Below are 26994 nucleotides of genomic sequence, written 5' to 3'. Positions count from 1 at the left end.
GTGTTTTAAAACATTTGTATTGCTTGTGTTTTCAAAGCATTTTAATTTAGTCAAATCAGGAATAGACACTCATCTGCCAAAGAACCTATAAAATATTTTACAATGACATTGTAATTGACATAACCTGTAATATAAATGCCTGGCATTTTAACAAAGGTACTAGAGATTAGCACAAGCAAAAATAACTCAGTAGATTACTGATATCTTTGCCTTAATTATGATACTAATTCATTATTATTACTATTATTCTTGTTATTATTTTAATTTAGAACAGTTTTGAGTTTTCTGGCCAGGTGACCTTGAAAAAATTCTTCTCAGATAGCAGGTCTACACAGCTGATATAATATGAGTAGTAAAATTGCTAGTCCTGAGTGTTATTAAATTTATTGTTGATTTAAGATCTGATCCCTAGCTCACTGAAATGGATGGGAAGACAGCCACTGACTTGGGCTTTGGATCATCTACTCTCTTAAAGTGGACTTATTGTTCCTAGTACCTAATATAGCCAAGAGTCTGAAACACTGCTGACGGAAGCGTGGGCATTGTACTGCCCAGCATCCTGCCACCAGATCAGGAATGGACGGTAATGACACACGGCCAAAAGGGATCACAGCTGAAACACAGGATATAACCATGTTCCAGGGAGGTGGGGGTGGGGAAGGGTTGTTGAAACTTGTCACACACCTGCACAGAGTGGCTTTCTCTTATAGTGGCTTTGGCAACACTTGTGGTGCCAATAAAGTGTCTCTGAACATGGTATCACCCATAAAATTAAACTTTGCAAGCTTCTTTGTCGCGTTATCACCTGTACATCCAAGTTTCCCATGCCAGAACACCTTGCTTTGCCAGTGGCGCCATATACCCCTCTGCTTTCGCAAGCAAAGAGGAGCCCAAACTGGTGGATCTGGTAGCTCCACAATCTGCTCCCACCTTCCCCCAGCCATTGGGAACTGTCTTGCATTGAGGAGCTCATGAGCAGGGGCTGAAAGGGGGATCTTAGAGAGCTCAGCTATTTCCCCGCACCCACAGCCTCTTCTATGGACAAGTGATGTTTAGGCTGCCATGCTTTGTCAAAGGAAGCTCCCTTTTCCAATAAACTCTTCTCTTATTCCAGAGATTTTCCATCTGAGCTGAAAAGCAGAGGCTCAGAATATGGAAAAAAATAGGCTTTGCTCAAAGAGATAATTCTAATTGCCCAGGACATCTAAGGAAGCGCCAACTGTATTAAAAGAAAATGAAATAAAGCCAGCAGAGAGACATGTACTGCTGACCCTGAAATGAAAGTTCAGCATGGGTAGGTGATGTACCAGAGAGATGGGGCATTATGGGAAAAAACTGAAAGGAAAAAATGACAAGAAAAAATACAGTGTGAGGTTGAAGGGATACAAGACCCAACCTATTATTCCCTTGGGGAAGGGAGCTGGTTGAAGGGGAAAAGGGGCAGGGACTGGGGGATTAAAGGTACAGAGCCAGACAAAACACAAGGAACCTTAGGCTTAGTCTACGCTACATAGCTGTCAGCTAACAGTGTGAAAAAAATCACATGCAGTAGCAGCCATAGCTATGCCAGTAAAAGCCCTAGTGTAGGCACAGTGACACCAGAAACAAAATCCTTCTCCTGGTACCGCTGATCTCCTTACACCAGTATAGCTATGCTGGCAAAGCACACGTAGCTCTGACAAGCTCTTAGACTCAACCCCATGGGGCTCAGAGCAACCCTGCAGAATGCCCTGCTCTTCACCTGTCAGCCTAGGCTCCCCCTTCCTCACTCCTCAGTACAGATGCCTCTGTGGCCATGCTGCTTGGTTGATGGCAAAGTGACGCTTCGCTCCCCTCCTCTGCGGATTGGATGTTAATGCCTAGTGTCGCTGCTCTATTGCACCACCCCTGCAGAATTACCAGGAACCTCCACATCTCCGGGGTCACTGGCGGCTTGTGGGGAAGGGTGAGGAGCACTCTGCAAAGCTTCTGCTCCCCTTCTGCAATTTCCAGCAGCTCTGGGCACTGCCCTTCGCCATGCCCGCCACTGCTACAAAGAGCCGGTCTTTGGAATCGGAAAGCTGTGCTGGGGGCACTGCTGGGGCACTTCAAACCCCTGTCCAGCTTGAGAATTTCACAGCGAGGCATAACCTAGTTTAAAGGAAAGCACCATCTGCGAGAGCAGATACAGCTGCAACAACAATAACCTCTTGGAGAAACGTGCTCTTCAGTCATTATATGAGTTCCCTTCCTGTCCTCTCCCTCCCCTCACCTGTCAAAGCAGGGATGTGAGAGCCCTTTAGTGGAGTCAGATATTGTTCTGCTTTGCTCTATGCACAATAAAGTGCTGAGGCTTACCATTTCCTCCTCACAAAGTTCATTAGATGGTCTTATTAATTAGCTGACTCCACACCCTATCACACACTGCCACCTGAAATCTCACTTGCATTTGTAAAGCATGCAATTAAAGCCATAGGCATTGTCACAGGCAGGCACTGCCGGGCATGAATATTCTATTCAATCAATAGCTAGACCATATGATGCTGTACCTTGGATGCTCACCAAAGTAAAGAACAATATACGTGCTGTGCAGAGAGCACAAAAATTTGATCTTAGGAACTCCAGTGTAAATCTGGAGCAGCGCCACTAAAGCCATATGGGTTACTTTAGGTTTGGACTGAGGGCAGAATAAGAGCCGATAAATCTACTGCAGAGAGAAACCAATCAGAAGTAGGCCGTGGCACTCAAAGCAGGGAGAAGTAATAGCAATCCACACTTCCACTCCTTTTCTACACAGTACTAAAATAGTAATTGCCAAACTGTAATTCCATCTTACATTAGCTGCAGTTCCATCTTACTTTAAAGAACCTGGCCATTGTCTTTTTCAGTATGGGCACACACAACTGTGCTATGCAAAACTGAATAAAAACTGCCACCACTCATCTTAAATACACTTTAATACCGGGAGCCTTTAAAGACAGGCCTTCATCCTCATTCATCCGTTCTTGCTCATAATAAACCACTTCTGCAGTCAAAAACAGGATCACATGAGATAAAGACAATGCATCACCCCTTCTTGTCATTTCTGTCAGGGGGTTAGTTACAATATACTCTGTTCAAGGAGTAAAGGAGCTGTAAACAGCAAAAGAGAGAGAGAAGGGGGGAAAAAAGCCACTTACTTGATATTGTCGAGACAGCCAGATTCAGGTTTCAGGATGGCAGTATGATGGAACATTTTATAGAGAGCAATCCCAAGGAAGATTACATTAAGCTGGAATAAAAAAAAAAAGAAGAAAAAAAAAGGTTGTGTTACACGGCAGAACTGGAGGAGGGGGAAGTGAGTCTTTTCTTTGTAACAGATGAGTTGCTCTGGGAAATTAGTTCTCACTACAGTTTTATAGAGACTAAATCATAGATGATTGCCTAGTATTCTATAAAGGCAAGGCAGCTTGCCGAATGAGAGAGCAGCAATACAATAGAGATCCACAAAGCTGTGGTGCTGGATGAAGCCAGCCTTTACACCAACAGCAGTGTTTCAAGCGATGTAATGGAAAATTAAAAAAATGTTTGCTGTAACTGCTCCTCTGCAGCTGTGCGGGTGCATAGTGATGACAAACCATTCCAGGTTTGTTGTTCACCTGCTCCCATAGAAAGGAACACAAGGCCTGCCCTCACCCAGGGTAGGGGTAAGTATACATTTTCAAATACAGCGTAACTTGGGAGATGCATGGGCAAATGAGTGTTAAAGAGACACTACGGTGTAATGACTGGGAAAAGGAGGTTGGTCTATGTTGGAAAAGATAGACTGTGATTCACTAGCTCTACGCTAGAGAGGCTCCCAGTGACTGGAAATGAGTTACCAAAGACCCAGACGAGAGGCAGCAATCACATAGAGAGAGGCCTTTTATAAATGTATTTAATAAAAAATATAGATTAATGGTTCTGTACAAAAACATACAACACACGCAAGCCACTACATCCTTCAAATGGCACGATCCCCTGATTTGCACACAACTGGGCTGTTTTTGTGTTTGACATATGATAGTCACTATAGATTTAGCAAGTAGCACAGGCCTCAATCTGGATGGCTAATGAAACACTCTGGATTGAAATGAGAACCAGCTACAACGTCTGCATTGAAATGAGTATGCTCATTCCTTGCTCTGTTGGCTGAACTACTTTATATTTAAAACAAAGCATGATTTATGTAAGCCTTATTGCAGTGATTTCAGTATAAGCAATCTCCAGCTGTCTCTACAGTATGGTTCTTTACCTTCTTGCTATGTTATCTGATATGGTGACAAAGTGTGTTAACTGTGAAGTTACACTTATTTTGTTTTAACTTCTAAAGCAAGAGAAAAAAATCTTTTCCATTTTTAACTTCACTCTTATTTCAGATTTCACTTTGTGCATAAATGATGTATTGCTTCACTCTGGAATTCAAAGAGATGAGCATACAGTGATGTCAAAATAGAGACCAGCGCTTCTAAGGCCACGTCCAGACTAGGAATTAAAATCGATTTTAGATACGCAACTTCAGCTACGTGAATAACGTAGCTGAAGTCGAATTTCTAAAATCGAGGTACTCACCAGTCTGGACGGCGCTGCATCGATGTCCGCGGCTCTCCGTGTCGATTCCGGAACTCCGTTCGGATTGATGGAGTTCCGGAATCGATGTAAGCGCGCTCGGGGATCGATACACCGCGTCCAGACTAGACGCGATATATCGATCCCCGAGCAATCGATTTTAACCCGCCGATGCCGCGGGTTAGTCTGGACGAGGGCTTTATGTCTGATAACATCAAACAAGCTTTGCAAGAGACTATTCTGAGCAAGTGTCCACAGCACAAGTTCGTAGTGAAACATACTTTCCTTTCTCCAACAGGTTTTGATCAAGTATTTCAGAATGCAAGGAATCTCTTACAATGAGTGTCTAATTGCTTGTGTTAGGTGGGGTCAGATAAGAACATGCTTTTCCCAAATTAATCTATGTAAATTCAAGATATAGAGTGGAAGTTTTATTTCTTGACCTGGGAGATGGAGTAGTTAATTAGGAGTTCTTACCATAATTATCAAGGTCGCCGGTCCTATAAAGCTCCAAATGAAGTAGGTGTCAAGTCTGAGCCAACATCTGTAATGAAACACAGGGGACAGAAGGCATTCAAGGACTGAGCACAGGACATACATCAAGAGTGAGCGAGTGACAGAGAAGAATGTGAGCCACAAACCATTCCACTGAGAGACAGGAAATATTACATTGCTTGTTCATTTAAATACTGAATTATGTGCCCAATTTCTGACAGTGCTATTGATGGAGGAAGATAATTACCTCTGGAGGAAGCAGGAGGGAAAAAGGCACAGGGCCTAGTTGCTAAGGCCTTTTGCATCTGTCATAGAAAACCTTATATTAAAAAAAAAAGTGGGGGGGAGGAGGAACTATGAGCAGCCATTAAATCTCTTAGCTTCTCCCCAATTATGATGCAACACAACCTGCCAGTCAACTGTCAAACGAGCTGACGTTTTTCTGTCAAGAAGATCTGAGCAAATTTGGTGCCAAAAGGAAATACATTTTGGTACTGGAGGACTGACGATTAGATTGATTATATTCAGCAGCCTCACCTTAGAGGTTTTACCGCCCTGAACCTCCCGAGTGCATTGTTGCCACTAGTGTTTCTAAGGTTGCAAACGATCTTCAGTATCACATAAAGCTGATTCATGACCTAAAACTAAATTATTAATCACTTAATTTCAGCTGCACTTAATACTTCCCCAATTTTTAAGGCCCCTGGGAAATTATATTTCCATTCCTAGTTCATTCAAGATGACAGGAAGATAAAATGGAAGTGACTAGTTACAAGACGGATGAATATAAATTCTGAGGAAGCTACATATGATGTTTAAAATAATAATGTCTTGTCGTGTTTGTCACGTTACTCATTAAAGTTGTGCTTATAAGGGGAAAACTACTAAATTGTAAAAAAATACTTTTACCCTTGAAATTAAGTGGATTTCCTAATTAAATAAAGTGACTACAATTGTGCATATCAATTTATCCTGACAGTATATAGTGTAAGACAGCAGTTCCGATCCTTGGGTCTGGTTGAGTCCTAGTCAACGCAACTGAACTCCACAAGGAATCCAAGAAACATAGGGCTGCAAGAAACCTCCAGAAGTCATTTCACCTATCATCTTGCACCAAAGAAGGGCCAAGTAAACTTGGACCATATCTCACAGGTGTTTGTCTAATCTGCTTTTAAAAACTTGTTCCACAACTTTGCTTGGTAACCTTTTCCAATACTTCCTTAGTTTCTCTAGTTAGAAAGTTTTTTCTTTTATCAAGCCTAAATCTCCCTTGTGCAGATTAAGCCGATGAGCACAGGGGTCTGTGCCAGCCGATCCAGCGATGGGGTCAAAGCCTAGAACTGAAATGCTACGGTGAAAACAACCGTCTCTCTGAAGAATTGTAGGATTCAAAAAATCAAAAATTAAACCGTCAAATTTCAAAACTGTAGAAAATTCAGGTGTGTTCTCAACTTTACCAACCTATGGCAGCTCTCCGCTGCTGGCTTCTTTGGGCTGCATGCAGGGTACATATGTAGGTAGCTCCGTAGCATGGGTATAAATAGCAGCGCAGACTGTGAGCCATGACTGAAGAGGGAGGCTATGTCCACAAGTACATACTTTATATGACTCTCTACTCACCCAAGCAGTGCCTTCCCTTCCTACACTACTATTTTTGGCAGTGCAGTGTCCTGCTGCCTCTGCTCTGTGGAGCCTTTCACATTTGCTGGAAAAGTCTCTGGCACAGGGAAAGGGTCCGACAGTGGGGGAAAGACTCCACCAGCTCCCTGCTCCTGGAACCTTTCCCCTCTACCGGGAAAGCCTCTGGAAGCAGTGAAAGCCTCTGGCAGCAGTCAGAGGCTGAGGCCTTTTTCCACTGCTCCCCCCCCGCCAGAGCCTTTCATTGGTACGTGTAGCTACATGTCGCAACATGGACGCAGGCCGCTTGTCACTGTGGCGGGTAGCTACACGTACCCTACATACTGCCACCAGCAGTGTGTAGTGCAGATGCAACCTTAGGGTCTGAATGGCTATGCAAAACCAAAACTGGAGTGCGGAGAGATTAAAAAAGAGTTGCTACTTAGGATCTAACTCCTGAATTGGAACTGAAGCCATTCATCAAAATCTGAATGTGAGAGACACACTGAAAAGGCTTTCTTAATATTGAGACAGGAGTTCTGGATTTCTGCTGCCTTAGTTGACATTAAAACTGCTTTAGGTATGTCTGGCAGCAGCTGAGCACGAGTGATTTCCAACCCTTTTTGTTTTAAAATGTATTATTACGTGTATTGCTGTAGCTTTCAGAACCTCTAGCAGAGATCAGGCCCCACCATGCTAGGTGCTGTATAAACACACAGGCAGACCCAGTTCTGGAGACCTTACTGTCGAAACTGACTAGACAGACAAAGCAAGTATTATTATCCATATTTTACAGATGGGGAACTGAGGCAAAGAGACACAAAATGATTTGCACAAGGTCTCAGAGCAGGTGTGTTGGCAGAGGCAAGAACTGAACTCATGAATCCTTGTCTAATATCTTAACCTCAAGAGCATCCTTCCTTTCAAAGCATGTTTCACTGGGGCGGGTCGACGGAGCAACAGCAAACCTATACCAGAAAGTACTGGGTGCTGATGAAGACCTTGAGCAGCTTTGGATCCATCCAGTCAGGCTACACCATATAGCCCCGCTGAAGTCGAAGGAGTTATGCAAGCCAAGGATCTGGCCCTTTGTTCATTTTACTTAATCATTTTTTGGTTGACAGGTAATTATTTGGGGAAGTATAGAATAACATTGCGACTCTAAATTCACTCAGGAACACAGGATCTGCCAAACTCATCACTGATGCTGTACCTTATAACAATATTGTCAGTTAAGGATAAGGTATTTTTTGTGATTTTAAAATAAAAATTCTCCAAGTATTTCAAACTGTATCATGCATTTAACAGGGAAAGCATCTGTCAGCAGGCAAAACAACCACATCTCACTGCCTCTGCAAATCCTGCTAAGCAGGTGGAGGGAGCATGGCACATTTACAACTGCAAAGCAAATTGTTCCTCCTTGAGTACTTAGAGTTTTACTAGCTCTTGGAGAGCAGGGTGGCAAAACTCCCTTTTTTAGCTTGATGGCTATATGGCCACAGTTGCTGGTGCTGTTTTTGGCCACAAACTCTCTCATCATAGGTCTCTGACCTATACACTGTTTCTCAAGTCCAGCATTGTGCCCTTCCCATCCACCGGCAGCCCCGCAAACAATGCATCCTGGCTGCTTATATGCCTCACCTCCAAAGCTGTGATATGGTCCCAGAGCCAGATTCTTCCCTGGTGTAAGTTAGCACAGTTCCATTGACTTCAATGGACTGTGACTAATCATGGATCGTGAACAGTGAGGGGCATGGAGATGGCTGATTCCCACAGCTGTTTAGAACCTGAAGGAAAGTTTGAGAGTGGTGTCTTCCTGTATTCGCTGAGCTCTAGTTATCAGCACTACCATCAGGCGGTGAAAACAGGGCTTTCCATTGAATTCTGCATAATCCAGAAAAGCATGTTGATGAACACATTTCTCCTTCTCTGCTAGAAGGCTACCCGTGTTTACCTTTCCCACTCTGTCTAAGTAACAGGGGAAAATACAATACTGCAAAAGGAGGAAAAGGGTTACTGTGAACTCAACGGAAGAACAAAGCAAGTGACTTCTTTTGTGAGCAGCCAAGTTGTTAGTGGCTCAACGAGAAGTGTGCAGTGTTGAGCTCTTTTGAAAATCTGGTGCATAGATTCCAGCGCAGAAATCTCGGTCATGGGGTGGATTCTGTGGCAGATTCTGTGGCTGTGGAATGGCCAAGATCCACGTGTATTATTTTTTACTATTTGCACTATGATAACACCTAGCCAAACCATGGTCACACTGTGCTAGACATATACAAAGACAGAGTAGGAGGCTGTGCCCACCCTGACACGCTTACACGCCACACAGACAAGACTGGAGCACAGACTGTCAAGATTAGCAAAGGTTCTTTTTGCCACGCAAACCTTAAAGGTTGTGTTGCAATTCTGCAGTTGATCTAATGGAAAGGTATCTTTCTAAGAAACCAAGTACCGCTCTCTTGAATGACTAAGATGGAACTCTGCAGTAATATGTCTAATCCATAAGGGGGTTAAAAAGTCAATCTTTTTGTGTAAAAGCAGCAAAGAATCCTCTGGCACCTTATAGACTAACAGACGTTTTGGAGCATGAGCTTTCGTGGGTGAATACCCACTTCCTCAGATGCATGTAGTGGAAATTTCCAGGGGCAGGTATACATATGCTAGCAAGCAAGCTAGAGATAACGAGGTCAGTTCAATCAGGGAGGATGAGGCCCTCTTCTAGCAGTTGAGGTGTGAAAACCAAGAGAGGAGAAACTGGTTCTGTAGTTGGCAAGCCATTCACAGTCTTTGTTCAATCCTGAGCTGATGGTGTCAAATTTGCAGATGAACTGAAGCTCAGCAGTTTCTCTTTGAAGTCTGGTCCTGAAGTTTTTTTGCTGCAGGATGGCCACCTTAAGGTCTGCTATAGTGTGGCCAGGGAGGTTGAAGTGCTCTCCTACAGGTTTTTGTATATTGCCATTCCTAATGTCTGATTTGTGTCCATTTATCCTTTTCCGTAGAGACTGTCCAGTTTGGCCAATGTACATAGCAGAGGGGCATTGCTGGCATATGATGGCGTATATTACATTGGTGGATGTGCAGGTGAATGAACCAGTGATGGTGTGGCTGATCTGGTTAGGTCCTGTGATGGTGTCGCTGGTGTAGATATGTGGGCAGAGTTGGCATCGAGGTTTGTTGCATGGATTGGTTCCTGAGCTAGAGTTATTATGGTGCGGTGTGCAGTTACTGGTGAGAATATGCTTCAGGTTGGCAGGTTGTCTGTGGGCAAGGACTGGCCTGCCACCCAAGGCCTGTGAAAGTGTGGGATCATTGTCCAGGATGGGTTGTAGATCCTTGATGATGCGTTGGAGGGGTCTTAGCTGGGGGCTGTATGTGATGGCCAGTGGAGTCCTGTTGGATTCTTTCTTGGGTTTGTCTTGCAGTAGGAGGCTTGTGGGTACGTGTCTGGCTCTGTTGATCTGTTTCCTTATTTCCTCGTGCGGGTATTGTAGTTTTGAGAATACTTGGTGGAGATTTTGTAGGTGTTGGTCTCTGTCTGAGGGGTTAGAGCAGATGCGGTTGTACCTCAGTGCTTGGCTGTAGACAATGGATCGTGTGATGTGCCCGGGATGGAAGCCGGCTCCAGACTGCTCCACTCTGTCTCAGCCGGCTTCCATCCCGGGCACATCACACGATCCATTGTCTACAGCCAAGCACTGAGGTACAACCGCATCTGCTCTAACCCCTCAGACAGAGACCAACACCTACAAAATCTCCACCAAGCATTCTCAAAACTACAATACCCGCACGAGGAAATAAGGAAACAGATCAACAGAGCCAGACATGTACCCACAAGCCTCCTACTGCAAGACAAACCCAAGAAAGAAACCAACAGGACTCCACTGGCCATCACATACAGCCCCCAGCTAAAACCCCTCCAACGCATCATCAAGGATCTACAACCCATCCTGGACAATGATCCCACATTTTCACAGGCCTTGGGTGGCAGGCCAGTCCTTGCCCACAGACAACCTGCCAACCTGAAGCATATTCTCACCAGTAACTGCACACCGCACCATAATAACTCTAGCTCAGGAACCAATCCATGCAACAAACCTCGATGCCAACTCTGCCCACATATCTACACCAGCGACACCATCACAGGACCTAACCAGATCAGCCACACCATCACTGGTTCATTCACCTGCACATCCACCAATGTAATATACGCCATCATATGCCTGCAATGCCCCTCTGCTATGTACATTGGCCAAACTGGACAGTCTCTACGGAAAAGGATAAATGGACACAAATCAGACATTAGGAATGGCAATATACAAAAACCTGTAGGAGAGCACTTCAACCTCCCTGGCAACACTATAGCAGACCTTAAGGTGGCCATCCTGCAGCAAAAAAACTTCAGGACCAGACTTCAAAGAGAAACTGCTGAGCTTCAGTTCATCTGCAAATTTGACACCATCAGCTCAGGATTGAACAAAGACTGTGAATGGCTTGCCAACTACAGAACCAGTTTCTCCTCTCTTGGTTTTCACACCTCAACTGCTAGAACAGGGCCTCATCCTCCCTGATTGAACTGACCTCGTTATCTCTAGCTTGCTTGCTAGCATATATATACCTGCCCCTGGAAATTACCACTACATGCATCTGAGGAAGTGGGTATTTACCCACGAAAGCTCATGCTCCAAAACGTCTGTTAGTCTATAAGGTGCCACAGGATTCTTTGCTGCTTTTACAGATCCAGACTAACACGGCTACCACTCTGAATCTTTTTGTGGTCATTTTATAGTGATGTAACTTTGAACCCATTTAGTCAGACCTCATTAAAAATGCAAATTAAGAACAAAACATCAAAACTTGAGCATCTTGCCAATTCGTTCATAGAGATGTAAATCGCTAATCAGACAAATACCACACTGAGCTTTTCTTTCCTTAAAAACAAAAGCACAAACACAACGAACTGAATAAATGAACTCCTTGAAACAAGGAAGCAATCAGGCAACTCGGCTCCAAAAGTTGCTAATCTCAGGCTGTGGAACTACTTCTGACCCTGGTACACAGCTGCAATCTAAACACTGACTTGTAAAAACGCAAGTTTATATTCCAACAGCCATTAAACAAATGACATGCTTCTGCTTTTAACACAATGCATATCATATGATCCGACATTCCATGGATCCTGCATGCCCCATACATTTTACAATCAACACAACCATTCCCTTCTTCTCCAAAGAGATGAACAGACACATTCAGTGCTGTGCTATTAAGGTGCTGTGTGGCATTGCTTTTCTTCATTTTTTAATTTCCTTCCTTGCACAGTGACAAGTTAGCTATATTCAACCAAGGCTTTTTTGCAAGTAATAAAGGCTACAAAGGGTTTGCTCTGTTTTCAGCATGAAGAGAAATCAAACACTAAAGTATCCCTAGTGTGCATTAAATGGAACCAATAAACAATCATTACCTGCCATTGGACCATAACATTTGAAGAGATCTAAGTGATCATACCCTTCATGGGAGTTTGGGACTTTGCTTCATATAGCTATAGAGCCTCCATCACGGTGTGTGGTAGCAGTAATTGGATACGTATGTATAATACATGCCTTTGAAGGGTGGAATATGCATTCTCTTCTTACTACATTTCAGTGTCCACATTGCTCCCATGGACCTGAGCAAGCAGGGAGCATGTAGTGTAAAAACTGAAGATAAAACAAGTGCACTGCCCTATCAAAGGCATACCCTGTAGTTCGCAGTTATTTTTCAACAATATGATGATGCATAAAATATAGGTAGCTGGAAGCTGAAAAGGACTAAACTAGAGGCTGTGACTTTATAATAGTTTTATCATTGTTAACTGATATCCAGCTTTATCGCATCCCAAAACCAAAACAAAAGAAAAGGTACATATAGTCCTAGCCTGATGCAGAAAGGACTTGGCTCACCACAGGATGAGTTTACCTACAAGTATGTTGAAAACAAAATACTAAGATGTTCAATGCCTCATTCCTCTTCTGTGAGCTCTGTAACGGGCATCAGTATAGAATACATGGGGGGTTATGGTGATAGCACAGTTCATTGTTATTGGGTTTGGCTAGCCACATTACTTAAGTGAGTTATGCAGGTCGTCCCAAAAGAGAGCCAGTTAAGGCCCTGATCCAGCAAAACATTTAAGTATCTCCCTAAACTTAAGCATGTAAGTAATTCCATGAATTCAACAAGACAACTCACATGCTCAAAGTTAAGCACATGCATTAATATTTTGCTGGATGGAGGCCACCATCTAAAATGGGCGTCAATCAAACCTTTCTGCCACCTGCATACCCTCAGGTATTTTGCTCACACTACATTATAGAGAAAAGTTATTTTCAACATTTTTAAAATAACAGTTTAAACATTCCCCCTTCCTTTCGCAGATCCGCCCAACACACAGCTTGACACTTGGTCTGGGGACTAGAAGGAAGGATTTGGCCATCAGAGAGGCCAGAACAAAGGATGTAGCATCAACAAACTCGATCTTATTTTGCAGCTAGACTAGAGACCAGTTCCGGGTGGTGATTTGTTTGTTGTTCATGATGTTTGCTTTCAATTATCCGGAAGAGCTTCAATTTTCTCACCCTGCTAAGAAGGAGACCTAGCCTGCACTAACTGTTCATGACCTACCATCCCTGTTAGCTAGAGTTCTAGAAATAACCGTATAGATGTTGCAACCCCATCAGCTTGAGCTTGGGTGGCTAGCCTGAGTCCTCACCGGAAGCCACAACTTCCACACTGTTTTTTTTAGCACCCTAGAGCAAATCCTGCTAGGGTGAGTCTGGCTACCCACGCTGGGAAGCTCACTCCTCCCTGTAGTGTAGACACACCCACTGTCTGCAATGGGATTCTATCCATTTCACCTTTACATAAGAGACAACACAGAGCCAGGGCAGAGAAGCTCACATTTTTTTGCTAATCTAGGTGCATTGTTAAATATCGTGTATTAGGGATGATGGGTAAAACAAGGCTAAATCCTGCTCAGCTGGCTGTCATGGATAGCCCTGTTCAGGCCCAAATGGGGAAATCTTTTAAGGTAATCAACGTGCAGCTGCCTAGTTGCAGATCATAAACCAAAGTAATTAGACCCCGTCTCATAATCTGGCTGGTGTGAACTACTCCTAAAAAGTCAATGCCAGCTCCTGATGTAATTAAGTTTAAAATAGGATCACTATTGAACAGCTACCGCAGGATGTCAATATGAATACCAGAGCATAGGATGCTCTGGAAAGCCATAAACAACACATGATTAATAAGGGAATAAAGCAGGAGCAAATGACCATTTCTGACAGTATAATCTGGGCATGTGTTATACTAGCAGCAGATTAAAAAACAAACAAACCACAAAATCCTACATTAGGCATCTAAACTGATCATTCAGAGACATATGATTACTGTGACCAAATGTTAGACAGAAAAACACATTTTCTAAATAATGTTAGAAACTCTATAAGCTCTGTTTAAAACAAATACCAAATAGGGGGATGCAAGAATATATTCTGCAGATTGTCTCACAAAGCAAGCAACTTCTCACAATTAAATTATGTATGCCTGGCATATAGTTCACCACAAATTCTGATCAGTTCTACCCTTCTAATAACATTACACAGTAAAATACATCATCATCCATCAACCAGATGGAGCATGTTAGTTATATAAAACATCTAGCATGTTTTTATTTTCCACTGTTAGAATATGATAAAATTGCCCACTCTGAAATTACAGATTATAAACAAATACTTTATGCTCTATAAGTGTTTGCATAATATTTTATGTGTGTGTATATTAAATAGTGAGACAAAATTATGGTATAGCGAGGAAAGGAGGTTTCTCTGGCTTGAATATACAATGGCTGCATTACTCAGAGGTGGAAAAATTATGCAGTTCATCCCAGCTGCGGGTCAATAAAACGTTCTATATGTGCCTCATCTGATACAGAGAAATTATTGTTAGTAGAGGTGATTGGAAAAAGTTTTTCCTGTGGACAAATTTCTATTTTTCAGTGAAAATTTGAATATCAAAACATTTTTGTTCCAAACTGAAATATTTCAACTTTGAAATGCACCATGGTGTATTATGGGAGTTGTAGTTTGGGTGATTCATGCACCCATTCTCCACTATAATCCAAACTCCTTGGTCAGATGATATTTCCCACAATGCACTATGATATCAACTCATGATGAGGGGCAGATGTAGTCAGGATGATGAACCTAGTCCATAAAGGAGAATGGGAGGAGGAGAAAGGACTCAATTGATCTACAACTCCCATGAGGCACTGCAGCAGCAGATCCAAATCAAAATATTTCAGGTTTGAGCATTCAAGTTTGTTCATGAAAAGCTCTGAGCAGACTGTTTTTGTGAAAACATTCACTTTATCAAAACCCCAATTTTCTAATACAAAAGCAATTTGGACAGAAATTTTCCACCAGTCCTCATAAAAGGGTGTTTTCATTAGTGTGACTGTTGCTATTTTCGTATTGTCTCAGCTGTAAAGCCAGACAATATTAGTGCATGTGTGAGGAAGAAATCAAAATAATAACTAATACACTTGAGAAATCTCTACGATTTTCCATATATAGTACTAAAAGGTTATGTTTTTAAGGTCTGATATTTCAAGAACCATCAAGGTAATAAGCAAGTGCTAAAATTGAAGGTGGAAATCAACAGCCAATTTTTCCACCTTTAAGGATTCAAGCAGAGATGGAAGACAATCTTTTTGCGATCTTGGATGGGTGACATGGTTGGAGTGACAGTTTTACTGGATTTTACAAGCTAAATTCTCAGTTGTATACACCAGTGTAAACCTGAAGTAAATCCACTGAAGCCAATACAGTTATTTCACATTTCTAACAATGTAAATGAGAAGAAAATCTGCTCCTACTTGTTACAATTTTCCTAGCCCCTCGGTTTTTGTGTTCGTTACTGACGTGTGGTGTAGAAACAATAACAACTGTAACTGGCCTGTACCCATGTCATACATGGAATATGTTGCTTTAAAATTCTCCCCTGCCAGTTTCCATTCTAATCCATGGTTTTTGCGGCTCATCGCTCTGAAATTTTCCAACTGCCGTCCCTATACAAAGGTGACTTTTTATTTTGTTTAAAGTTGGAGAAAAATGGGTCAGTCATTCTCAGAGCACCAGAGGACAGGAATTATGACTTTCTGGAACATTATTATTAATGGTTTCCATTGTTAACAAAGTCCTTGTGATAATCTAAGTGGGTAGAAAGTTAAATTTTGGCGGGCAAATAAGTCTCACTGAAGAGTGTTGCAGTGTTCTGCTGTTGTTTCCTTTCGATTCCCTCCATGTTACGATCCTTTGGGACCTGCCTGCCATACATGCTCTGCACATTTTGTGCTGGCATTTTTGCTAGATTTGTGCACAGCTAAGGAAACGTGTGTTCCATGTGCATGTGGCTAATCCAGCTGTGCCATGAAAAGGGGTAATGGATGCACTTGTGCTGAGCCCCTGCCTCACCTTATCCCTGGCAAAATCGGTAAGGTGCAAAAACATCAGAGAGGGCTGTGGTGCTCGTTGTGAGACATGCAGTAGGGATTCTGGTGCTGATACACTTTGGGAGCTCAGGAATATGGTTTACTGCAAAGACAACCCTGAGACACTTATTGTCTCTTCTATTCTTTAGACCTGAAGGCAGGTCTATGGTGAAACTCCGATTAGCTTGATAGGGACCTTGGCATCTATAGACAAATTCTTGAAAATGTACTCTCCCCTACCTGATGCTGTGCGTACCATTCAAAGATCCCCAAATGTAACCCTTCTATAAAGGCACGTAAGCCTTCCACAAGCCTTTCTGTTACAACGAATATGTTTGAAACGATTTTTGAACGTTCAAAGAAGACTATTGTCTCAAAACTGAACTCACACTCGCAGACTGCACACAAAGCAAATGTTCAGCTGCAATCCAAGTTCATCTCCCGATATTGTAACGTAAGATAAGCAGTTCTGCTAGATTACAGAGTCACTCCAGCAAAGAACTAGAAGCATCTATGCTGCTATAGTTTTTGGGTGGAGATTTTGCAAATGGCACTAAGGCAGAACTAGCTGTCACTACGGCTGTGCCTTGAGCTGTTGTCACGGAGAGCTCTGCGGCCCCACTGGCTCGCTGGTTTGCCTGCCTTCTCTTTGTGCCTGCATCTTTGCCAAAAAGAATGGGAAAATATAGGCCTCACAAAAGAAATTGAAATAATAATAAAATACATTGCTACTGTCATTGTAAGGGAGCCAGCAGAGAAAATCAAAGGCTGAAATTTCCTTTTGTTCGCCATTAGACAGTGTTGCATGATAATCTGAATTGTGCTTTGATACCAGTTTCAGTATTGATGAAAACATTTTAAAATGTTCATAATTATAACTGATCTAACTATCCCAACTTGCAAAGAGTCCAATACACTCTCCAGTCACTGCCTATTATGCTTGACAGCCCTGGTAATTGTGCAGAAGACAGTTTTTAGAAATGCAGTGGTCCATCATTTAAATGAGAAACACTCTTTTCTTAGAGAAGAGGGACAGTCTTGTGGCTAAGGTACTGGACCAATACTCAGGAGACTGGTACCCTTAAGCAAGTCACTTTGTCTCTCTCTGCTTCCATTCCTCATCTGCAACCCTTCCTTCCCTCACCATGTGTCTGTCTTGACTATGCAGACTGTAAGCTCTTTGGGGCAGGGTCTGGCTCTTACTGTATGTTTGCAGAGCGCTTAGCACAATGGGACCTGGCACAGCTGAGACCTCCAGGTGCTCGCCTAATAAACACAAAGATAATAAGAGAGTGTAATATGGCAGGGTTTCTCCCCAGCTTCCAAGGATAGCCTGCCATGCCCAGTCTCCTTTAAGCAGGTTTACCATCCAAATAAGAACCAACAAAACAGTCCCTAAGCTCACCCTGTGTCCCAGGGTTTCATGGTCTCCCCTTCCCAGGGTTCTCTGGTGTCCCTACTCCTTGCAGCTTCACAGTCCCTGCCAGCCCCTTATCTTTCTGGAACACCAGAGCCAGGCTTCCTCTCTTAGCACCAGGCCCCCTGTTCCAGGGACCCTCCGCTCCCCAATGGTTTCTCTCCCCCTGCACAGCATGTCCCAATCACTCCTCCCCTTCCTGCCCTCTAACAGGCCTTTAGAGCCCCAGGGATAGCCCTGCTCCCTTTAACTGACTCAGTCGGGCCCAGCTGCTGTAACACGGGGGCAGTGGTCCTGATCTACTCACAGGGACCAGCTATTTCATGATAATGAGGCATGACACATTCATTTCAACTCAAATTTTCTGAAGAGGTACAAAAACTGGCCATTCGTCCCTAAAACACAGGTCTGAGATTTGGGTGCCAAGTTCTTTTTCTCATCTGAATGTGGAGGGGAGCTGGTGCCCCTAGAAATGGTGGGAGGAAGGTTGCCTCTTCCTCCTGACTGTGTGAAAACTCCCTGCCCATCAGACACATGGGAGGCTGGGCAGAGGAGCTGACTGAGCTCCTGTCGAATCTCACTCTCTCAAGCACTGGGAGCAGCGGCTGGAGGCGGCACTCTGCTGGCTGGCCTCTCTGAGCTGTGGAACCTCCTTCTCTTTGGAGGGTGGCCAGAGGCAGCACAAGGCTAGGTAATAAGGTAATAATTGGAGATATACCAATCTCCTAGAACTGGAAGGGACCTTGAAAGGTCACCAAGTCCAGCCCCCTGCCTTCACTAGCAGGACCAAGTACTGATTTTGCCCCAGATCCCTAAGTGGCCAACTCTAATGGAGAGGCAATGGGGCCCCGGGTTCCTCAGAGCCAGCATGGAGACACTCGGGGTATGCAAGGATGACAACACTCCTCAGATGCAGCTAGTTGTTGCGGGACTCACCTGTACTGGGGGCTGAGCCCCTGGCTCCCTTCATGGAATCCAGCACTAAAGCCCTCCCCAGACCCTCCTTAATGAAAATATCCCTGTGAATCTCAGCCAAGGGGGACAGCTGTGTGTGGGAGGCAGTGGTCCATGAGACACATACCCCTTTTGCAGGTATGAGGCCAAGTCCTGCTATGGGTCATGGCTGTGTAGTGCCTGCAGACCAATGCCCAGCCCAGCATATAGGTGAACAGAGGGTTTCAGTGACCCTGCCGGGTCCAGAGATGGATGTGGTAGAAGGGCTACTAGGATCAGGGCTGGCTCTAGCCATTTCACTGCCCCAAGAACAGCGGTGTGCCTGCGGAAGCTCCATCAGAGCCGCGGGACCAGCGGACCCTCCGCAGGCACTCCTGCGGGAGGTCCACCGGAGCCACCTGCCGCCCTCTCGGCAACTGGCAGAGTGCCCCCCCGCGGCATGCCGCCCCTAGCACGCGGTTGTCACGCTGGGGCCTGGAGCCGGCCCTGACTAGGATGAGCAGAAGAATGGAGAACCTGCCTTATGAGAGGAGACTTAAGGAACTTGGTTTGTTTAACCTAATCAAACGCAGGCTGAGGGGAGATAGGACTGCTCTCTGTGAATATATCAGAGGGACAAATACTAGGGAGGGAGAGGAGTTATTTAAGTTAAGGGCCAATGTTGGAACAGAAACAGATGTTTGCTTGAAATTAGGTGATGGTTTCTAACCATCAGAGGAGTGAAGTTCTGGAACAGCCTTCCAAGGGCAGTGGTTGGGCCAAAAAAACTAACTTGTTGTAACAATGAGCTTGATAAATGTATGGAGGGGGTGATATGCTGCGATTACCTACCATGGCATATGGCTCATCCGCAATGGCTATTAACAAATACACCCAACAGCCAGTGATGGAACCCTAGAGGGGCAGGGTTCTGAGTTACTACACGGTGCCTGGTGAGTCTCGCCACCAGAGTCCAACTGATCACCATATTTGGAGTCTGAAAGGAATTTCCCCCCAGGTCAGATTGGCAGAGACCCTGGGTGTTTTTTCACCTTCTTCTGCGGCATGGGCACGGGTCACTTGCAGGTTTAAACTAGTGTAAATGGTGGATTCTCTGTAACTTGAAGTCTTTAAAACAAGATTTGAGGACTCCAGTAACTCAGCTAGAGGCTAGGGGTCTATTTCAGGGGTGGATGGGTGAAGTTCTGTGGCCTGCGATGTGCAGGAGGTCAGACTAGATGATCATGATTGTCCCTTCTGGCTTTAAAGTCTATGTCTATGGGCCAGCATCCAGAGGAAGCAGTACTGTCATTGGGACTCCCTCAGGCTGAGGACAGCGGTCGAGCACTGATCTCCAAGGGGCTCAGGTGGATAAGGGACATGTGGAAAGGAAAGCTGGAGAGCTTGCTTGTTTAGGGGTTGGGGGGTGGGGGTTAGCATGGTAAATGGATCTGCTCACTTTCACTCACTGCCAATTAAAAACCTATTCATGCTCTTTCCTGTTTTTTCCAGCAGGGATCTGGCCTCTGTGGCAGCCCCTGGGTTGCAGATGAGCCTTGGACAATGCCAGAGAGGTTACAGCAGAACATATTGTTATGGCCAGTACAAGTGTTTCCTGGTTTTGAACTGTTAAATCATTCAATGACCGTTTCCCAGTGTTTCTTCTGCGCGTGCCAAGGAAGACCAATCAGACCATCTTCTCTTAAGCTGAGAAACGTCTGGTATAATGTTTTCCTTTCAAAATCTGCTAGTCACGTTTTTTTATATTGCACTTGGTCCCTATTCTTGGTTGTAGTGTTTCCCAACAAAGCCGACACCAATTAAGCAGCACTTCACCCACTCTCTTGCCTGCCAGCAAAAAGGGCGCAGTGACCATTCAGCAGCATGTCATCCTGTGGCCCTTATAAGAATCTCAGTGCAATGAGTACACGGGCTGGGGATGTGTGTGTTGCACTTGCCCAGACCTTGCATATGGTCTTGTCAGGCCTAACTTTCAGCCTGTTTACACCTGCACGGCTGTTGAAACCAGGAGTCATTCTGGAGCAATCCCATAGGCTCCACTGCCAATGCATAATTACTTCTGGCACACAGCCATTACCAGAGCAGATGTGGGTCATAGTTAGTAAAGAGATAAGCACAAAACAGATTAATAACAGTGAGGGCCTGACCCAAAGCTCACTGAAGTCAACGGGAGACTTTCCTTTGACTCCAATGATCTTTGGATCAGGTCCTTAATTTCCCAGTCTGGTTCTCATCAGAGCCCACAGAAACTGAGCAGATCCTTCCCCAGACAAGTTCCACAAACAACCATTGCTTCTCTTCCACAGGTCCAAGCGTGGCAGAGTTCAACTCACACTTTATCTGTACCATAGCTCCTGTAGTCGACCGCCGCTGACACAGCCACGATGAGTGCGGGCATCCCGTAGCCAACCAGATAGAAGTACTTCCTTCGCGAGTGTTCACTCTCAAACACCTCCACCAGCATGATGTACAGCTGCACCCCCTCCAGGAACATCCAAGTGAACGCTGCCAGGAAAAAGAAGTGCAGGAGGGCAGCAAACACAGCACAGGCGATCTGGGAGAGTCCAAAATAAAACAGAGGCAGAGGTTTGCTCCCATACAAAATTGTTACAATCTTCGTAACAAAACCACTGATGTCCTTGGTTATTGCACACGATACTAATCCTAGAATCTCTCTGTGTATGTGTATAAATATATATATGTGGCTGTGGTTTACCCAAAGAAACTTATGTTCTATGCACATTATGCTAAGCATATCATTGGCTGAAACCCCTGTACCCAGCTCCTGCACTCCCACAATATCAAACTGGATTCTTAGTAGGGGACATATTCAGATTCAAATCATTGAAGCAATTGTTACCTGCTTCTCATAAAACAGGATTAACACAGAAATATTCTAACGCTTTGGTTTAATAAATAGACATTATATGAGAACAAAAACTCAGATCACTTTAAATATCTTTATACTTAAAATGTAATCTAAATTTATATGAGAATGTATATTTATGTTATATATGTCTATGGTATATACATATGTATTATAGACACACGCATGTATATATTTATATACATGTGCATGTGTATAATTCTCTATATAATGTAGATTTGTGTAATATATGTGTTATACATGTAGTATTATATATAGACACATACATTATTTACACAAAAACACACACACATACATGCATGTGTTTGGATTCTATGGCTTACTGCCTCAATACATCAGGGGCTTGTGTTGAGGAATCATAAAGACCATGTTTCTATTTCTGATGCCTCTGTTGAATATTGTTGTGTGGGCAAGTTTCCAGATGTTGACAAGCCATGCAAATGCTCTTGGGTGCTGTCAGCAGGGCCGGGTATATGCTGCGGGCTTCATTGCTCAGTAGTTTTAGTGAGGGGATGAGATAAGGGAATTTAAAAAAAAAAGTCGGGAAAGAGGAATGTAAAAATACAGATTCCAGTGCAAGACCTTATTTCACACACATCCACTGAGACTCAACTGGCCCTGAACAAACACAGTGCTGGGAACAAGCCTGCACTGACAAGGGGATGGACAACATAACCTCAGTGATCTCTGCTATCTCCAGTTTCTCCCCAGTGCCATGGGGCTCTAGCCCAGGATTTCTATTGTATTTTACCCGGCCATGTGCTAGAGGCAGCCCATGCTCCTACAAAGAGAGTGAACATGTTGGTATACCACTAAAAAAATGGTGAAAAGGTGAAAACTCCCTGCTGCAACAGGTTGCTAGTGAAAAAGGTGTCAGTAACAATGAGAATACAGTAGCCAGGACTGAAGGAGTGCCCCTACGTTAGGGAAGGATCTCCTGGCTTTGAATATGGAGTATATGCAGTGGCTGTTTGGGGAAAATGAAGACTGGAACCTTGGCAAAGCATATTTCTAGAGACACTCACCAAGAGGCGGGGATGCTTTTGCAAATGAGCACACCATTTCTACATGGAATTTAAAACCACAAAGCACATGCTATTTGTCTATTTCACAAGGAGATGGAATTACTGAAATGCTTCTCCAATAAGGGCACTGACACATGATTTGTGCTGGGCCTTCCAAGGAACCTAACGGAATAAGGCACCCAAAGCATGTTAAAAGTCAATAGGAGTTGGACACCTAACTCCCTTAGGCACCTTGGAAAAGCCTAGTGTCAGGGCAGTCTTGCTCCCATCAAGGTAAATGTTCATTTTGCCACTGATCAAGAGAGCAAGGTCAGGCCCTCCCCTTTTATACGCTAATGGATGGTTCTGGAGGAGTGAAAGGAAAACCTGCCTCTCCCACTGGCCACACCAGCAGCAGAGCTTTGGGAAGCACGGCAGGTGACTGAACCGGTTAGGGCTTTTGGTTCGCGGAGATCTGTAAAGTGCTCTGAGATCTGCTGATGAAAAGTGCTGTGTAAGAGCTAGGTGGTGGCTTTGGTAAGTGATTAAAATTCTCTGCTTAGCAGGTGCGTAAGGGCAGCAACTATTGATATAGTCCCTAATAGCCAGAGAAATACTGTACTCCAGCTTTGCTGCTGGCCCATGGCGTGTGGGTGTGAATCCCAAGTCCAGCCTCTGTGGAGTATGCGGCACAAAGATCACTTCCCGGGGCCTTGCATGGACTGGAGTAAAACTTCATGGGCTGTTGGGAAACCACAGCCCCACCCCCTGCCATTCCTATCAGCAACCCACGGCCCTGACCCCTTCCTGCCACCAACCCACAGCCTCACCCCCTGCTCTTCCTGCCGGTAATCCACAGTCCTGACCCCTTCCTGCCACCAACCCACAGCCCCATCCCCTGCTCTTCCTGCCAGTAATCCACAGTCCTGACCACTTACTGCCACCAATCCACAACCCCTCCCCTTGTCCTTCCTGCCATCAACCCACAGCCCCACCCCCTGCCCTTCCTGCCCCCAACCCACATCCCTGACCCCTTCCTGCCCCCAACCCACAGCCCTGCCCCCTGCCCTTCCTGCCACCAACCCACAGCCCCGCCCCCTGCCCTTCCTGCCAGCAACTCACAGTCCTGCCCCTGGCCACCAACCCATAGCCCTGCCTCTGGCCACCAACCTACAGCCCTGCCCCCTGCCCTTCCTGCCACCAACCCACAGCCCTGCCCCCTGCCCTTCCTGCCACCAACACACCGACCCACCCCTTGTCCTTCCTGCTGGCAACCCACGTCCCTGACCCCTTCCTGCCACCAACCCACAACTCTGCCCTTCCTGTAGGGAACTTATGGCTCCACCCCTCCTGTCATGAACCTACAGCCCCACCACTTCCCTTCCCGTCGGGAACCCACAGCCGTGCCCCTGCCCTTCCTGCCAGCAATGCCCTCTCTTCTTTGGTGCAAAGAAGAGAGCCGCTGCAATACAGAGCTCCAGAGCACAGGGGCTAAAGCATCCCCAGTTCGCTCTTTCTGGGTCTGGCTTCCGCAGGAATGCATCATTTCTGCTACATATCAGGCCTTAGCTGCCTATGGAGGGAGGACAGGATCTGTTCCTCTGTGTATTTCTCTGAACGATGGCACATTCAATAATGGAGTTGAGGTTCCAGTAGATGTTCTTAGAACTCAATCATCATGCAAGGTGCTGAGCCATCCTGATGGGTGCTGAGCACCCTCCACACCCACTGACTTCAATGGCAGCCGAGGGCAGTGCACACAACATGGGGAGCCCAGCAACCAGGAGGATTGAGCACCAGGAGCAGCTATTGGAACATCACTGTCACGTAGGCTCAGCCATTCCGATGAAGGTGCCATCCCGAGTGGGACTGCGGGGATGAAAATGGCGAATGTGTAATCACTGCAGTAATATTTCTGTCAGTCTGCAGGGCTCCACATAGGTGACTGCTTGTATATGGTGTATGCTTCCCCTGCTATCTAGTGTGTCACAGGCATTTTTTAGTCAGTAGAATACAGCAGACTGAACGTCAGAATTTGTTCATTTCAAAGCTTAGAACCCAGAGATTTGTAAACCAAATTGCTTCACAGATGTCAAAGGTGTTAATCCTTAGTCTTCGCCAAGTTTGAAGGCTTTTTTTTTAAAAAGAGCCATTTTGATGTATGTGAGCCCAAACAGAGCACCTGAAATAGTCTTGTGAAAAATGCCTTTTTTTCCTTTGGATTTTTTTTTTTTTTTTTTGCTCAAGTTGAGGTTTTCTCAAACACAGCCAGATGGAGTTTAACGCACTCAGAAACATTCAAGCAGAGAACAAACAGTAGGAATTTCAGCCCACAAGGACAATTTGTTCAGGAAATCATATGGGCGTGATCGGAAGCCTACAGAAGTAAACGGAAAGTTTCCTATTGACTTCAATAAGCTTTGGATCAGAAAGGAGGGCTTACAATAGAAAGCATCTTCTTGAGAATTACTGTGTTGTTGCTGGGGAAACATGAAACAACACACACCTTTGGTGTATACGTTTTAAACAGACATCTGGGCCAAAATCTTGGCCCCACTGATGTCAATGGGGATTTTGCCACTGAGCATAAGGGACTAGGATTTCGCCCTTGGTTACCAAACAGGACCCCAATCCTGCAACAGGATGAGCATGAGTGTAGGGTGTATCCACATTCATATTTCTCCAGGATCAGGCCCAGCTAACTCCATTGGAAGGTGGGAGGAGATGTTTCCATATTTCTATGCCAAATATCTTACTGGCTGATCTGTTCGATTGATCCCGATGAGGAAGAGGAGCTCGGCCACAAAGAGGCTGATGCACAAGTTTTTGTGAATTGTGTTCCTGTCACTCTGGAGCCCGCGGAAAAAGCAAAAGGTGAAGATGCAGATCAGGAGGCAGACGAGTGACAGCAGAATGCCGACCCACGTGATAACATCCAGGAGCAGGTCGTGAACTGTGTCGCTGTGCTGGAGACAAAACAGAAAAATAATCAGTCACACGCTGCACGTCAGCTAATCAATACTGAAAAAAGGCCAGGTTGTCTGAGACCCTTTGATAGACTCCTGTATCCACTTCCCAAGCACTGGCACAAGGGACCGATAGCTAATGAAGGGTATTAGGACTAAAACTACCCAGAATGGAGTTCTGCATTAATGTAGCCACAACCTGAAACACAACCTCCTTTCTCTTTGCTTGGGTTTGTTTGTGAATACAGCAGTAAGGCAGTGGGGAAGGTAACTGAACAGACTCAAATCCCAAGATTGGGTCGCAGGGATCGTTAAGATAATGTATGTCTCATGCCCAGCTTATGGCAAACACAGGGATTATTTTCCTTTCTTTTTTTCACAAGGGAAGGGGAAAAAATATTGATTTATCAAACCCTGGAGCTGGGAACCCAAAATGAATATCGGAACAATATCCTGGATAAACAGAGACCTTTTATTGACCATTTTGTTTTTAAATCCACATTTACCCAGGATTTTAATGTGGCTCAGAAATCGTGTGTTCGCCCTTGCGATGTGGTCTAGTTTCTGCTTACCCAGAAGTAATGTCCACATGGATGTTCCCCCTTTCAGGCTACCACGTGCCTGAAGAACAGCAGCAGCAAAGACTGGTTTGGGGGCTCTTACGGTGGAAAGCGGGATGCTGGGGTCCACCAATAAAACGCCACTGGACCTATTTCTGTGTTTGTCTGTTCATCTGCTTCCCAAACCAGAGCATGGACACTTGGCGCTCATCTTGGAAGCAAAGGACATGGCGTTTAGCTATGGGGAAAAGTCTATGACGGAGGGGAAAGGTAATTCATTTACACTTTTTGTTGCCTCTCTGCCAATGATAAAGCCACATCAGTGTCAGGCATCTATTGATATACACTCCTGCAATGTTAGCACCCATCAAAAATAACTCAAACCCTTTCAGCACTTGGGCTTTTTCAGCATGATTGATAGCCCCTAGAGGCTGTTTATAAAGAGTCAACTCTGTGACTAGACAGAGATTACGGGAGGTTTTATTCCCACAGCATTCCTGCCATTTTTCTTGGGAATTTGGAAGGTTTAAGAGACTATGATTGCAGAGGTGCCAAAGAGCACAGATTTAACATACGTCTATTGCAACAGCAACAAAACGGGTTGTGAGTTCAGTCCTTGAAGGGGCCAGTTAGGGATCTGGGGCAAAAATCTGTCTGGGGATTGGTCCAGTTTTGAGCAGGGGGTTGGACTATATGACCTCCTGAGGTCCCTCCCAACGCTGATACTATGTCTATTCCATCCCCACTGCACACACAAGGAAGAAAGGGCATATTCTTCTCTTGACAGAAGTGCATTGTTTTATCTCTGTGTAATTCCACACTCATTACTTTCCTCTTAACTTGGTGCAAAAATGTTAATACAAATTCCTTGCCTTTGCTCTGCTTTGCAAGAAGCTGCTGGGAAGCGGTGGATAACATCTTCCCTAACAGCCCTGCTGCAAAGCAGGCCAGCTCGCCTGATTAGAAGGCCATGCTAGGCAGAGCTTCAGAGAGCTGCGAGACACAGAC

The 26994-nt window shown here is 44.8% G+C and overlaps 1 protein-coding gene across 24 annotated transcripts in view; it reads right to left on the bottom strand.

Annotated features, from left to right (window-relative positions):
- Nucleotides 1-26994, bottom strand: part of ADGRL3 (adhesion G protein-coupled receptor L3) — an 814176-nt gene that overhangs the window by 71902 nt on the left and 715280 nt on the right. For all 24 annotated transcript variants that reach the window (XM_050948174.1, XM_050948180.1, XM_050948199.1 and 21 more), the window contains 4 exons: nucleotides 25217-25426; nucleotides 20903-21123; nucleotides 5044-5110; nucleotides 3159-3250 (listed from right to left, as the gene is read on the bottom strand). In XM_050948174.1, the coding sequence (XP_050804131.1) occupies nucleotides 3159-3250; nucleotides 5044-5110; nucleotides 20903-21123; nucleotides 25217-25426 (590 nt within the window). The remainder of the gene's footprint in view (nucleotides 1-3158; nucleotides 3251-5043; nucleotides 5111-20902; nucleotides 21124-25216; nucleotides 25427-26994) is intronic.

Source organism: Gopherus flavomarginatus, chromosome 3, assembly GCF_025201925.1.
Source record: "Gopherus flavomarginatus isolate rGopFla2 chromosome 3, rGopFla2.mat.asm, whole genome shotgun sequence".
Taxonomy (NCBI): domain Eukaryota; kingdom Metazoa; phylum Chordata; order Testudines; family Testudinidae; genus Gopherus; species Gopherus flavomarginatus.
Note: the sequence above shows the minus strand (reverse complement) of the source record. Positions and strands in the feature narration are given on the sequence as shown.